At 53.3% G+C, this 14,789-nt stretch overlaps 2 protein-coding genes across 4 annotated transcripts in view; both read right to left on the minus strand.

The window, feature by feature from the left end:
* On the minus strand, positions 1–12,280 carry ZNF497 (zinc finger protein 497). The gene is made up of 3 exons (XM_067019592.1): positions 12,141–12,280; positions 912–1,745; positions 1–392 (listed from the first exon to the last, which is right to left on the minus strand). The coding sequence occupies exons 1-3, from the start codon at positions 12,278–12,280 to the stop codon at positions 239–241; spliced, it is 1,128 nt and encodes a 375-aa protein (XP_066875693.1). The 3' UTR covers positions 1–238.
* Positions 9,163–14,789, minus strand: part of ZNF8 (zinc finger protein 8) — a 27,342-nt gene continuing 21,715 nt past the window's right edge. For all 3 annotated transcript variants that reach the window (XM_059044598.2, XM_067019835.1, XM_067019837.1), the window contains one exon: positions 9,163–13,032. The gene's annotated coding sequence lies outside the window, so the exon portion shown is untranslated. The remainder of the gene's footprint in view (positions 13,033–14,789) is intronic.

The following is a 14,789-nucleotide window of genomic DNA, read 5'->3' on the forward strand; positions in this document are numbered from 1 at the left end:
CCTCGAGTGGGTCAAATGGTTCAACTGCTTCTTCAGATGGGACCCAGTCCCCCTGCTGTCTCCCAATTCTCAAGGGGGCTTTATGTTCCAGCACCGCCTCCTCACAGGGAACACGTCTGGGTGTCCGCTGAAAGGGACAGATGGACTTCCACCACGCTGTCCTTATCTGCTACATCTAATATTTCCATCCTGAACAGTGAATGGCTTCCAGCTGGCCGTGGGCAAGCAGTTTAAGCTCTCAGAGTCTCAGCTCTAAGTGGGGATAGAAGTGCCTGCATTCCGGGGCCGCTGACAGGAGGAGAGGGGACAACACGTGCAAAGCGCTCACACCGTGTGGACGCCTTACACGGGCCCCACCGTCGCAGCTGATTTCAACAGTCTTCATGCGGAAGCTGAGAAGCGACACACAGTTTTTAAAGAGCTGGACTTGGTGACACCACGTTTCAGCACACAGAGCTTCCTTTTTTGGGGGGTAGGGTGGGAAACAAAAAACCATATGGCCCGGGTTAATGCAAGGCACAAAGGACTAAAAAAAAAACATCCTTTTTTTTAAATAGTTTTTTTTCTTGTTTGTTTGTTTTTTAATTACACTTTTCCCTTAGCGAAAACTTTGAAACGAGCTGTTCCAGGCCTGCTGAGAGCAAGACCATTCACACCTGTGGATCCTTCCTACCAAAGAGTGGGCACCCGTGGGAACCTGCTCGTGGGGGAGGATTGGGGGTGGCCGTGACTCCCCTTCAAGTTCACGGAGAAGCATCTCCAGAAGACAGCTCCCAGGCCCATGCCCGGCTTTCTCACCCGACCGGGTGACCCTGCGTGCAGAAGTGCAGGAAGGGCAACAGTGGCTGCTCTGTACCAGCCCCAAGTTCCTGACGCTCCCAGGGCCCCCGCAGGCTGGGGGGACAACGCACCCAGGACGGACAGAAGGTCTCCGCCGCATCTGGCACGTCCGCAGGTCACTGACGCATGAGAACCAAACGATCACGGAGGGTTTTCTGACGCCCGCTGCGTTCGCGTGGTCTCCCCTCACCCCCCGAACCCCCGAAGGGACTTGCTCCGGCCGGAAGGCCCCGCCGCACTCCCCGCACGCGCACGGCCGCTCGTGCATGTGCGCCCTCAGGTAAGCCTTGGCTAGCGTCCAGCTTTGCGTGCACTCGGCGCAGGAAAAGGGCCGCTCACCCCTGTGGAGGCGCCGCTGCTGGGCCCGGGACGAGCTCTCGCTGAAGGCGCGCCCGCACTCCCGGCACGGGAACAGCTTCTCACCCGCGTGGGCCCTCTGGACCTTCCCACGCTCCTCGCGCGCGTGGGGCTTCCGTCTGCCGGGACTCGGCGGACGGCCCACGAGGCGCGCCGTCTCGCCAAACGCACCTCCCCGCCCACCGCGCGCCGGCGCGTCCTCCCCAGCGTCGACTCCTCGAGGGAGGCTGTGGTCTGGGAAAGAGCCGAAGGCTTCCACGCACACGCCCTCTCCCGGATCCAGGGCTGAAGTGCACGCGACGCCCTCCTGGCGAACGCGGTTCGCGGGAGCTTGCGCCCGTGCGGGTGTGTCCTGATGCTCGGTGAGGAAGGGGAGCCAAGGGAAACCTCCCGCGAGGCTCCGCTCGGGGCTCTGCTCCCGCCGGCTGCGCGGCCCCGCTGCCGCCTGGCCTCTGTGCTCTGCGACTTCACGAAGGTGTGTGCCCCTGGCAGCCCCCGCGTCACCTGCCCTGGAGCCTGCCCTTGGTCGGGAGCTCGGGACCCAGGCCCTGATTCGGAAATGTAAGCAAAAAACGTGCTCAAGCCGCGACCTGAACGTGCACGGCCAATCAGCACGGGGACAGAGCCCCAGCGGCCTGACTTGGACACCAGAACGAGCTGCTGGCCCGGAACTGCGGCCTCGAGCAGAGGCTCCTGCATCTGAGGAAGGGCACCCACCGCAAAGCACGTACCCCAAATTCCAGACTCCCAGAAGGAACGCAGGTGCCCGGTATAAACCATGTTGTTGGTACCCACGGTTCAGGCGCAGTGAGCCGCTGTTACCATTCAGGGAGTGGTGAGAACCCCACGCCCCCGAAATCCAAGTCCCCAGACACCAGCCAAAGGCCAGGCTTGCATCAGGCCCGTCCGAGGACGGCAGCCTCATACCTGCTGTGTTAACCTTTTTCTGCACAGCGAGGAAGGAAAACGGTAGAAGGGAACAGAGAAAGGCACAGGCCAAAGCCACCGAGAGCCATCCCCTGGGTCAGATGCCATGAGGGGCACAGCCTCGCCCTCGCCGGACCAGGACCTGGCCAGCAGAGTGGAGAACAGGCACTCAAACAAAAACGTGTACGTATGTGAATGTTCCCAACAGCCCAAACGTGGAAACAGCCCAACTCTGTGTCAACTGAAGACTGTATGAATAAAATGTGGTCTATCCATGCGATGGAATATTATTCGGCCACAAAAAATAAAGGACTGGGCTTCCCTGGTGGCGCAGTGGTTAAGAATCCGCCTGCCAGTGCAGGAGACACGGGTTCGAGCCCTGGTCCGGGAAGATCCCACATGCTGCGGAGCAACTAAGCCCGCGCACCACAACTACTGAGCCTCTGCCCTAGAGCCTTCGAGCCACGGCTACTGAAGCCCACGCGCCTAGAGCCCGTGCTCCGCAACAACAGAAGCCACCGCAATGAGAACCCGCGCACAGCAACGAAGACCCAACACAGCCATAAATAAATAAATTTATTAAAAAAAAACGGTAACTCTGAATTAATAGCTTGATTGTGGTAATCATTTCACAATGTATACGTGTGTCAAAATACAACCTTGTACACCTTACATATATATATAACCTTTATTTGTCAACTACACCCCAGTAAAGCTGGGAGAAAAAAAATGAAATTTAATTTAAAGAATGATTAGATAGAGAGACGTTCCTTCACTTACCTGGACCTCTCGGAACGTCTCTCTCCACAGTCCATGCGTCTTCTCACCGCCCCGGCTTGGAGATCACGTGTGGTTTGGAATCAGGAAGTCCTGTCCACGGTGACAAAGGAGAAGGGGGTGGCTACAAGTCAGTCAGGCCCCAAGAGGCTGAACAGTAGTGCAGTGTGTGCCCCGAGGCATGGGAAACGCCTCTCCCGGGTGATTCAGGGAGAGGCATCCAGTCTGCACAAAGGGGACCCAGCTGGGGACACAGAGCCAGGACACATCTGGGTGTGAGTGACCTGACACGAGGCAGGGGATGAACACACACACGCACGCGCGCGCACACACACACACAGAGCATCCTCCGCGTTGGGCCCAGCAACCCCCATTCCTCCCTTGTGAAGTCCATGGCCGCGTCCTTGAATGTTACTGGCTTCTGAAGCATCCCACGCGCACTGGCTCAGCCAGGGGCTGTGTCTGACGGGGGTCAGCCCCGTGGGAAACAGCAGGATGTGAACACCCTGTCGTCGTGGGGGAGGGAGTGTGGGGACTCACGCTGAGTGGCCCCAGCCAAGAGTTGGCGCTGTTATCACCCCGATACTGGGTGCTGTGATCCCACTTGAATATCTGTGTCTCTCCCAGAGTCCTATGTTAAAGCCTTAACCCCCAATGTGAAGGTATTTGGAGGTGGGGCCGCTGGGGGTGATTCGTTTTAGATGTGGTCATGAGCCTGGGTGTTGGCTGGTAAACAGTGTGGCCACAGAGAACCCCATGTCCCAGATCTTCCCAGGGTCAGGGTTTCTTCCAAGGTGCCCTCGATTAGTGACAGAGTCGCTGAGCTCCACCCTGGGGTGAAGAGAGAAGGAGGAAGAGGAGGGAGAGGAGGAGGTTGGCCCTGCCCCAGGACCCACACTCCCTGGGGGCTGCAGCTCCAGTTCAGCTCGGATGTGAAGTGGCACAGCAGGAACGGAACGGGTGTGCCTGCTGCGAACGTTGGCATTTTGGAGACTCGCGTGGACGGCATCTGCCAGGAATGTGGTGTCCTGGGCCTCAGGCTATGGTCCCCGATCCTCCCCTGAGAAGGAGGAGCTGGGGGAGGGCGGGGAGGGGCTTGAGGGAGGACAGATCTGCCCTCAGACGCCAGGGACCGCAGCCCCGAAGTCCCCTCACCCAGAAGCCCTGCCAGCCAGTGGCCCCTTTCCCAGGGAGCCTGGCCCTCCCAGTCCAGAACCTCCCACGGGCTCCTGTGCTGCCTGCAGGGCAGCAGCCCTCCAGGGCTCACAGAGCCACAGCCCCCAACGTCTGCTATGTGCCAGGCATGCTGTGGGAACCTTCCATCAGCTCTGCCCCTACGAGTGAGACAACACGACCTGGCCCAGCTGACAGGAAGGAAACGGAGGCATCAGGAGGCGAAGACGCCTGCGTTCACATGGACAGATGGGGGGGTGATCTGTGCCCCTGGAATTAGTCTGGGGATGTGGCACGCCACCTCGGCTCTGGTGCAGGGGTCTGCACAGCCACCATGGATCCAGGGTGACCGGGGGAAGATGCACGCTTGGACCAGGAAGTCCTGGACCTCCGGCCCCATATCCCTGCTCTCAGGTACAGCAGGGACAGTCTCTGGGAGGATGGACAGCATTATGCTGTGAAAGGTTTTCGTGAAGTGAAACACGGGACACCTCACAGGGCCTTTGCTGCCCAAGGCCACACCGCCTTTACACCCTGCATCCCCGCCTGGCTCCTAGGCTGGGCAAGGGGGCTCAGGGCTCCATAGAAAGCAGCCCTCTGATTTGCTGCTTGGGGGCTGGGCCTCAGACCCTGCCTCTAAAACTGTCCCTGAGCCTAGGCTGAGTCCCTGAGCTGCAGCCCCATGCCACCCCCAGCCTGTGAGCTTCTCAAAGGCTCTCTGTGCCACACTGGCCCAGTTCCCTAATGTGGGGACAATCAGGTATGGTCACTACCCTCTGTTATACAGGTGGGGGAAAACGGGGGCACAGAAGGGTTAAATCTAAGGTTGTGAAGCAAATAATGGGTAGGTGGGGATTTGAAACAAGGCAGTCAGACTTGAGTCTGTGCCTTCAAAACGGTAATTTTTAAAAAGAGAGATACCAGGGCTCAGCTCAATGAGTTCTGAGCAATGCACACACCTGTGTAACCACCGTTCAGATCAAGCTCTAGAACTTTCTGCGAGGATGGAATTTGGCAGCCATCAGCCCCATGTGGCTCCTGAGCAGTAGGAACGCAGGTGGTGTGACTGAGAAACTAGATTTGTGATTTTTATTTATTTAATTCAGATTTCAATACGTACAACGTGGCTCAAAGATACCAGTTGGAGGGCTTCTCTGGTGGCGCAGCGGTTGAGAGTCCGCCTGCCGATGCAGGGGACGCGGGTTCGTGCCCCGGTCCGGGAGGATCCCACGTGCCGCGGAGCGGCTGGGCCCGTGAGCCGTGGCCGCTGCGCCTGCGCGTCCGGAGCCTGTGCTCCGCAACGGGAGAGGCCACAACAGTGTGAGGCCCGCGCACCATCAAAAAAACCACAAAAAACAAAAAACAACCCCCCCCCACCAGTTGGAAAGTTCAGCCCTGGGGCGTTTCAGCACCATGGACAGACCCCTCCTGGCCCCCTTCCAGGCAACGCCCTCCCCAGCCAGGAGCTGGTTACTGCTGGGGTTTGTGACAGCGCCCGAGTTGTGCCTAGTCTTGAACTTCGTACAAGGTGAATGATATGCTGTGTAACAGTCTGAAGGCTCAGCTCCAAGCTCTCTCAGGCTTATGGGTGGCAGCAGCAGAAGGCACATTTCAGGATCCCTTGTTACTGGGACGGCTGGGGGCGACGCGGAGCTACCAGGTGGGCGAGTACTCAAGAGGGCTGAAAATCACAGTCCCAGCCGTCTTGAATGCAGGTCCTGACAGAGACCCCCAGGAGGGGACGGCTGACCGAGGCCTCTGCCCCTCCCCACAGGGGTGAGAGTGAAGAGCTGATCCCTGGGGCCCGGCGCACCCTTCTTCCTGGTGTCATTGCCAAGCTGGGGACGGCGAGAGAGGTGGGTAAGTGGAGTCTGTCAGATCTAGGATCGAACCCACCTTCAGCACTCCCTGATGGGTGACCTTGGGCTGCTCAGTTCCCCCGGGGCCTCAGTTTTCAATCTGTAAAATGGGGTAATAATACCTTGTGTGGGAGGCTGTTTGTTCACTCATTCACTTAACAAGTGCTCCACGGACTGGGCACCACATGATGAAATTTACAGTCTGTGATGAATGGGAACAAGTGCAAAGTGTTCAAATGTGGTGAGAGAGAAAAGCGTAATGTGGGCTTGGGTGGCCAGGGAAGGCCTCTGAGTGGCTAAGCTTATACCCTACTGAGTGGGCCGCTGGGGTGGAGGAGGAGAATGACAGGCAAAGGGCGAGCCATAGGGGAGGCCTGGAAACCTGGAAGGCACGGAAAGAAGTGTGAATTTGGGTCACATCAGGGGTCAGCAAACACGGCCCCATTGCCTGCTTTTGGACGGTCTATGAGCTAAAACTAGTTTTTACATTTTTAAGTGGCTGGGCGGGGGGAAGGTGAAAAGAAGACAAATGTTACATGAAAGTCAGACTTCAGTGTCCATCAACAAAGTCGTGGATTTCGTCAGGAAAAAAGAAAACAGTGTGGATGTGTGTTTGCTCTCTTGTTAGGTAAGAACCTACATGACATCCTTGATTTTGCCTCTTGCACTACAAAGCTCAAAGTACTTGCGATCTGGTGCTTTGCGGGGAGACTTTGCTGACCCTGCTCTGATGACGTGGGCAGTGACAGAGGGTTTAAGGGGAGGGGTGGCCTCACCATTCAGGGTTAAAGACCCCCGCCCAGTCTTATGTGGAGAGAGGTGGAAGGGCCAAAGTGTGGCAGAGACCTGTGAGGAGGTGGTGGTCTGGACTAGGCTGAGGAAGGCAAGGAGTAGGGCATATTTTGAGGGAGATCTGGTTTCTGAAAAATGTCCAGCCCTATGACCACCAGCCTGCCGCCTGCCTCACCTGGTGCCTCGGGCTCCATCACCCGCCACTCGGCTCCGTCTCTGGGCTGCTTGGCCTCAGCAGATACATGACAGCGGTCTTAGTCTCAGGCTGAGAAGCCAGGTTGTAGGTGACACTGGCAGGGATGGATTCCTGTGCCCAGAGTCTACTTCTCACACAGCAGTGGGGCTCCAAGCTTCTGGCTTGAACCTTGGGGCCCAGGGCTGGGATTCTCGTAAATGAACTACTGCTGGCTGAGCACAGGCAGCAGGGAGTGGGTGTGGCCACCGCCATACACATGGGCTCCCCTGGGACAGACCAGCTGCCTCAGTCCCCCGAATTGAGAACATATGTCCACACACAAACCTGTGTGTGAATGTTCACAGCAGCGATGCTTGAGTAAACGAACTGGTCTATTTCCATACGATGGAATATTATTCAACTACAAAAATGAAGGAAGTACTGATACACAGCACAACATGAATGAACTTGGAAAACATTACTTTCAGTGAGAAAAGCACACACACAAAAGCACATATTGTAGGACCCCATTTATATGAAATGTCCAGAACAGAGACAGAAGGTAGATTAATGGTCGCCAGGGGCTGGGGAGGAGGTGAACGGGGGAGTGGTGGCTACGGGTTCAGGGCATACAGGCACACACCTGAGGTCACACCTGCATACACAGGCGGTGTCACACATGCGGGGTCGCGCTCGGATGCACACCCGAGGTCTCAGCTGCCAGCACAGGTCGCTCCCCCACCCCCATCCCCTGGCGCGCATCACCGCCTCTTCTCTCCCCTCCCCCACCGCCCGGCCGCCCCGGTCCACGCCCCTTGCGCCCCACCGCCTGCACACACGGGCCTCCCCGTTCCTCACACTCGCACCGCCAACCCGCTGGGGCCGCGCCCCCACTCTCGCGCATGCCGCCCTGTGCAGGCTCACTAAGGCCACTTCCGCCCGGCGCCGGTGGTTGGGGACTTCATCTCCCAGCGGGCCCCGCGCGCTCCGTGCCTGGAAACAGCCGGCATAGGGTGAAGGCCCTTCTGGGAAATGAAGTCCAAGTGCACCGCCAAGGAAAGAGAGTGGGGACGTGTCAGTCCGTCTTCCCCGGGGTGGGGGTGCGGGGTTGGAGGACTGGACATACAGTGACAGGCACAGTTTCCTGTGTCCTTTTAGATATGCCACGTATGTACTTTTTTCCCTCTTCCTCCTCACACATACACATGTGTAAGTATTAATGGAAGAAATTTTCATGTATTGAGGTACGGGAAAGTCATTCTGGCTTGTACACGATGTAACTTTACTTTTATGCTAACTAAAACTTAAGCCTGTTTGCAGCCTATCACACACACAGTGTACATCTGCTTTAATCATTAAGGAAAAGGGTGCACTGACCAGAAGTAAAGAATGTCCATGTTAAAAATAAAGATTAAATGCCTTCCTTCCTGGGACAGCAATGCCGGTCCTCCAATGATAAGGCTCCCTTCCCAGGTGCCAAGGTCATACGGACTCACTGTTTATTTGTTTAAATTTATCTGTTTTATTTATTTATTTTGGCTGTGTTGGGTCTTCGTTGCTGCACCCGGGCTTTCTCTAGTTGCGGCGAGTGGGAGCTACTCTTCGTTGCGGTGCGCAGCCTTCCCATTGCGGTGACTTCTCTAGTTGCGGAACACGGGCTCTAGGCGCGCGGGCTTCAGTAGTCGTGGCTCACGGGCTCTAGAACGCGGGCTTCAGTAGTCGTGGCTCATGGGCTTAGGTGCTCCACAGCATGTGGGATCTTCCCGGACCAGGGCTCGAACCCGTGTCCCCTGCATTGGCAGGTGGATTCTTAACCACTGCGCCACCAGGGAACCCCCTGACTCACTGCTGATCTGATTGGTTTTGTTTTTGTTTTTTGAAACCTTGAAGGAAGGTATCCTTGACTTGTCTGGCGCTCTTTGTTCTGAGAAGATACAAAACTGCCCTGAAAACCATGCTTCAGTGGAGCAGTTCCTCAGTTATCTGAGATGCTGTCTTCCAGGCTAGAGTCCTCAGTTTGGCTCAAATAAAACTTTCTTCTATTCCTACTATAGATTGGTTTATTGATGGGAAATGTATGTGCTACAACTAGCTTGCAGGAAACGTTACGGGGTCTAGGCTGTTTTACACTCAACTGGCTCTGTTAGCTCAACACACACGTGTGCGTATATACAGGACAGGTGTGGCCAAGACACACAGTCATGGGGACATTTAACTGGGGGGAGACAGACAGTGAACAATGAAACAAATGAACAAACTTAGTTTAATTTGAAAGAATTGAGGTTTTGTTTAAATTTATTTTTTGAACTGGTAATACTTTTACATGTTTCAAAATTCCAAAAATATCAAGAGTGAAAATTTTTCCTCATCCTTTTCCCCTCACTTCTCCTCCCCAAGAGCAAGTAGTATAGTAGTATGTATGTTCACTCTGTACCCTTCAGATATAGTGTGTGTGTCTGTCTGTGCATAAGCAATGGCTTCTTCTTTACACAAATGGAAACATACCATACAGACCGTTTTATACCTTTTCACCTAACAATCTTGGTGCTCTTTTCCACAGTTCATAAAGACAGTCCCCATCTTAAGGGCTGTGTAAAAGCCAACCAGTCCACCATAAATCACTTAGCCAGTTCCATGTGGTGGACACTGAGGTTGTTTCCAAATTTTCACTTTTGAGATCAATACCATGGTTAAAACTACATACAAACAGTTTGCACGGGTACAAATGTATCTGTAGGATTCGTTATCAGCAACTGGCTTGCTGAGACAAAGTGTTTGTAATTTAGATAGCAACCAACGAAGTGCCCTTCACAGAGGCTGTATCAATTCATACTCCTTCATAAATGTGTATGAAACCCTCCTCCCCCTTTTGGATAAAAGTCAAGGCTGGTTAAGATACTGGGTGGAGGTCACATTGTTACAATCCTCCTGAAAGGTATTTAAAAAGCTACATGAAATCCATTTTCAGAGGAAAATGTTCAAGATAGCGTAAGAAGTACATGTTACAAGAGAAACAGAAGGGATTCTAATTTTCTAAACACAATATAACTACACATAAATATTTTTGTTGTGTGTATAAGATTTAGTGTTCACTCTACGTATACACACATGTATATTTAAAGAAAAAATTACAAGGAAAATTAACAAAATCTTAAGGTAATGACCATCTCTGGATGGTGGAAGTATGAGGAATTAAATTTTAAATAAACCTCCATACTTATGTGTATTTTACTTTTGTGCATTTTACAGGTTTTGCTACAAAGAATTTGCATTACTTTGACAAACTGATAAAACCATCTATTTCCCCTAGTTTATAGTAATTTCCCCTGAGGAGTTTCTTATCTGACTTGGTTTCAAAGCATCTGTAAGGAAATTAGTAGGGATATGATGCCTAGAAAACGTGACCCGAAAAGAGAAATGGAAAATTCCCAAAGATCTGCAGTGCCCGGGAGAGGGCGGCAAATGGCAACGGTGACAAGCTTGTTCCAGGCTTACCTGGTGAGGCCACCGTAGCCTCAGCCCATCCAGCGTCCACTCCTGAGAACTGTGGAAACATGACCCTTCGGCAGCTGCCATTTTTCAGGCCAAGGCGGAGGGAACGGGGCAATCGCAGGCCCGGGTTCCAAGCTGTCCAGAGCTGTGAAGTTCCCGCGGGGTCTCCCCTCCTCAGAGCACACGAACAGTGGGAGCATTCTGAGTCTGCACCCCACGCCGCTGATGGGGCCGTGAAGAGGTAAAGTTAAAAGTGGGGAGGGCTCTGGTGGCCAGGCCACTTGGTGTCATGTCACTCCCCCTCTCGTGGCCATCCTGCACCAGCGGTGGCAGGGGGAATGGAATGGAACGAAGACAGCTGAGATACTGAGATGGTAAAACCAACCGGATATCTGTCTTCTGGCTTGAGGGAGGCGGTGGCGGCGGGTGGCAACCATCCCCGTGAAAGGGCCCAGGGGAGGAGGAACAGGTTTGGCCTGGAGAGTGGCCTTTCCCTCCAGGTCGGCTGTGTCTTGGGACTTTGCAGGACATCTAGGGGAGCTGCCCAGCAGCATGCAGCTGCTGTTCTAGCCTGAAGCTCAGAGACCAAGACGTGGGAGTGAGCAGCCCAAAGCCATGGGTGTGGACGAGGACATCCGCGAGTGAGCGGAGCACGCAATGGGCCTCCAGGACCACACCCCAGGGGCCCCGACATTTAAGAGGGAGGGGGGGGGAGGGGAGGGCCGGAAGCCCCTCGAGAGGTAGAAGGGATCTGGAAGAGTGGGGTGTTCCAGAATGCCGGGGGACCAAGCATTATAGAGAAGGGGGCCTGGCCAGCAGGCTGAACCATCCAGGGGATGAAGAGGCGGAGCCGAGAGGCGGTGGCGGCATCTGATCACCAACTGGGGAGCACTAGCGACTCCCCGAGACTCTGGAGCGGGAGGGCTGGGGGTGCTGCCAGCTGCCTGTCCATTACCTGCTCCCAGAGACCTTCTTCTGGTGCAGTCTCAGCCCCAGAGGTTAGAGAAGCCGAACACTAGCTTTCCAAGCGCGCTCGTCGTTAGGCGGTGCCGTGACCCAGGCTTGGCCAATGAGACCTAAGGAGCACCGGCCGGAAGCTTCGGGAAAAGCCTTTTCTCTGAAACGTCACTGGAGAGATGAGCACAGGCCTGCCCTTCCCCGGTCCTGCAGTCCTGATTGTGGACGCCACCTCTGAGGCTGCAGCAGCCTCCCTGTGATGAGGGACGGGGTGGGAGAGAAAACACTGCCTCTGCCATAGCTGAGGCCCCGAGGACACAGCCTGATCTGCTCAAGACACCGCTAACGGGATGCTGACGTCACGTCCTGGCTCCTAGCTGTGCGAGCTGGCCATGCCTCCTTTTGTCCTGTGCCGCATTTTCCTTGTATGTAAAATGGCACCACCTCACAGAACCGCGAGGCACTGCCTGTCTGAAAACACACCTTTTCTGAGCCATGGACATAGAAGGTTATTGGCTAAGAATGAAGCGGCAGGTGGTGCAGGCTAAGCCATGAGGACAGAGGTGTCGTGACAGTGAGAGCCGACAAGGGAAGCCCAAGAGGACAAGCCCAGAGGACAGGGGAGTGCAGAGACGCCAACACGAGGCTTCGAGGGCTATCGTGGAAACTCTGGAGGTGAGCAGCGAGGCTGGCTCTGAGCGTCCTGGAGGCCAGCTCTGCTGGGATGGAAACCCCACCGGCTGTGACACCCGCAGCGCCCAAGAACAGAAATGGACACGAGAAGTTCTGACCGGTTCTGACGCTCAAGCAGCACGTCTCGGCAGCGAGAGCTCTGACGCTCCGTCACTCTGACAGGCGTCTTAGAACCGCTGTCGTGTCCGCCCGCGATGATGCTTCTTCCATTCAGCTTGACGCTCTGCTGATCCAACATTCCTGCGGTGCATATTTTTAGGAACAATTTCCACAAGCTGAGATGTAACATGACCAATTCTCCTTCCTTCCGATGTTTGATGTTTATGGTTTGTGTTTAACTTCACTAGAACTCAGCTGCAGCGGGAACAGCAAACAAACAAAAAAAGGCAACCATGCTGTATAACTGGAGCACACGACGTAGTGTCCCGGCGGGATGGGCATTTCGCTCTCTCATCGTAGGTTAGAAAGCAGGCACGTTTAAATCCTTGCTTGTTACATCCTCTCTGCTGTGAGATAGCAAGGATCACATCTCGAACACAATGTTCTTCTTTATGGCAAGAACAGCATAGACAAAGGTCACAAGGCTCTGCTTTCCTGAGGAGTAAAGTTGGAGGAAAGCAAAAAGAGGATCCAGACGAAGTTTCCAATCGTGGACGTGAAAATGGTCATGTTAGAACGTTCTGCATCGTATACAAATAAGCCAGTTTCTCGGACATCTCTCTTTCCTGGGCATTGACAGCGGAAAGGTCTTCCGAAGGTCTTCCAGCAGAGACCCCAGCAAGTTGGGGAGCCGTGCTTGAGGTGGCGCAGACGAACTTTGAGAACAGAACAGTGAGTTTACACCGGTCACACAGCCCCTCAGCACAGCCTGGTGACTTGACGCCAAATCAGAAGTCACTCCACCAGGCCAAGGAGGGTCTGATGGGCAGGCTTGGGATGGGGACAAAATTTAGGTTATCTTGTTGTTTGTTTCCCCCAACATATAAAAGACTAAAAAAGAAAAAGAAAGGAGACCTATAGATTAAAAGAGACCTAAGAAAAATATTAAGCAAATGCACCGTGTGATTTTTGTTTAGATCATGATTAGAACAAACCAAATAGAGAACAAAACAAAATTTATGAGGCAATCATGAACATCTGGACACTAGATACTTAACAATATATTGAGGAATTGCTGTTATTTCTGTTTAGATGTGAAAATGGTAATATGGTTTTACTCGAGATTTAATTAAATTAATCATTTTTCCTGCTGCATCCCAGACATTCTTAAATGAAACCAACATTTTCTTTTTCCTTTACTGAAATGCCGGGGAAGGAAGAATAGGAACAACACCCTCGGGACCACTTCCTTGATTCCCACTCCGGCGCTGGCAGCTTTACCCACTGTTGCCTTTGCACTATCAGCGCAAACATCAACTTGGTGAAAAAGGCAAACGATGGCTCAGAATGATTATGAAAATGGTTTCTGTCAGCACGGGCTAACACGATTTTATATACATATTTAGGAGTCCATGCTTTTTAGAGATGTACAGAAAAATGGATGAAATGACAAGATTTCTGGGGCTGATGTAAAAATAATACCGTGGCAGGCAGGGGGGCCAGTGAAAATGTATTATCCATGTTTTACATGGAATGTCCAAAATAAAATGCTAAAATTTAGATTACTCAGAAAAATAAGTGGATTCTTTTCCTTCATACCAACTACGAATGCTAAACAACAGTGAAAAAAGGTTACTAAGAAACACGTTGTGCACATGCTCATGATATCACCTGTTAAAATCAAACGTACAGGATGGTTAATACAGCCCTGACCAATCAATTTACAGAGTCTGGGGGAAATCAGCTCTTGTGCTGGGCATGGTTTCTCCACCTCAGGGCCATGTGATTCTTTGCGGAGGGGCTGTCTGGGGCTTTATAGGAAGTTCAGCAGCATCCCCGGCCTCCCCTACTGGATGCCAGGGGCACCCCTCCCTTCCGCCAGTCATGACAACCAAAATTAGTCCAGACATCATCAAGTATCTCCTGGGGAACGAAAGCACTCCGAGTGAGAACCTCCATCACAGGCCACACCGCTGTTCTAAGGCGATGGTTTCCAGCGGGAGCTGTGACACCCCCAGGGAATGCTGTGGAACTTCACGGGGGCTCCTCTGACATTTGATTTGGGCAAGAGTGTGGCTGCCATGCATGCTCTAATGACTCTGAAGTGCAGAACCGGCCCCCAGGGACCGTGTATGTATGTGTGAAACCACCTGTCTGTAATGTATGAATTGAGACCCTGGGTAGACTCCATGTACAAACCAATTAATGCCCGCAAGTTGAAATGTTATACATAAACCTTCCAGAAATGCACCGGCATTTTGTTTTGTTCAAACCTTTTCCAAGACTTAGCCACCACTTTGGGAAATCACACCCACACAGGAAACGCCTCCAGTAATGTGTCCATGGTCAACACTACACCCCGTGTGCCAGACGGCAACAGGCAACGCCGCAGGCCTCCGGGCACGATGGCCACAAGGTCACCGGGAGAGATACCACCAACTCAGCACACGTTACCCTACTGTAAATTACTTTCGTTTTAATTATCCTTTACAAAATGGAGGCACGGATGGATTTTTCAACATTACAAGTGTGTGGGTTACAGCACCTGTGAATTCATTTCAGGGTACTGGGCTTGATAGATTGGAGAAAAACTGATCTCAGGTGTCTGGGAAGCATCATTTCCTTAGGAAATCCGAGGGCATTTCTAC

The sequence above is a fragment of the Kogia breviceps genome, chromosome 18 (genome assembly GCF_026419965.1).
Source record: "Kogia breviceps isolate mKogBre1 chromosome 18, mKogBre1 haplotype 1, whole genome shotgun sequence".
NCBI classification, from domain to species: Eukaryota; Metazoa; Chordata; class Mammalia; order Artiodactyla; family Physeteridae; genus Kogia; species Kogia breviceps.

What these genes read in the sequence shown, in the direction of transcription:
- ZNF497 (XM_067019592.1), bottom strand. Translation starts at nt 12,280, where the DNA reads ATGTTGGATCAGCAGAGCGTCAAGCTGAATGGAAGAAGCATCATCGCG. An exon ending in CTGCTTGAGCGTCAGAACCG is followed by an intron (nt 1,746 to 12,140) that starts GTCAGAACTTCT and finishes TTTCCGAATCAG; the next exon opens with GGCCTGGGTCCCGAGCTCCC. An exon ending in AGACCTTCTGTCCGTCCTGG is followed by an intron (nt 393 to 911) that starts GTGCGTTGTCCC and finishes GTCGCTTCTCAG; the next exon opens with CTTCCGCATGAAGACTGTTG.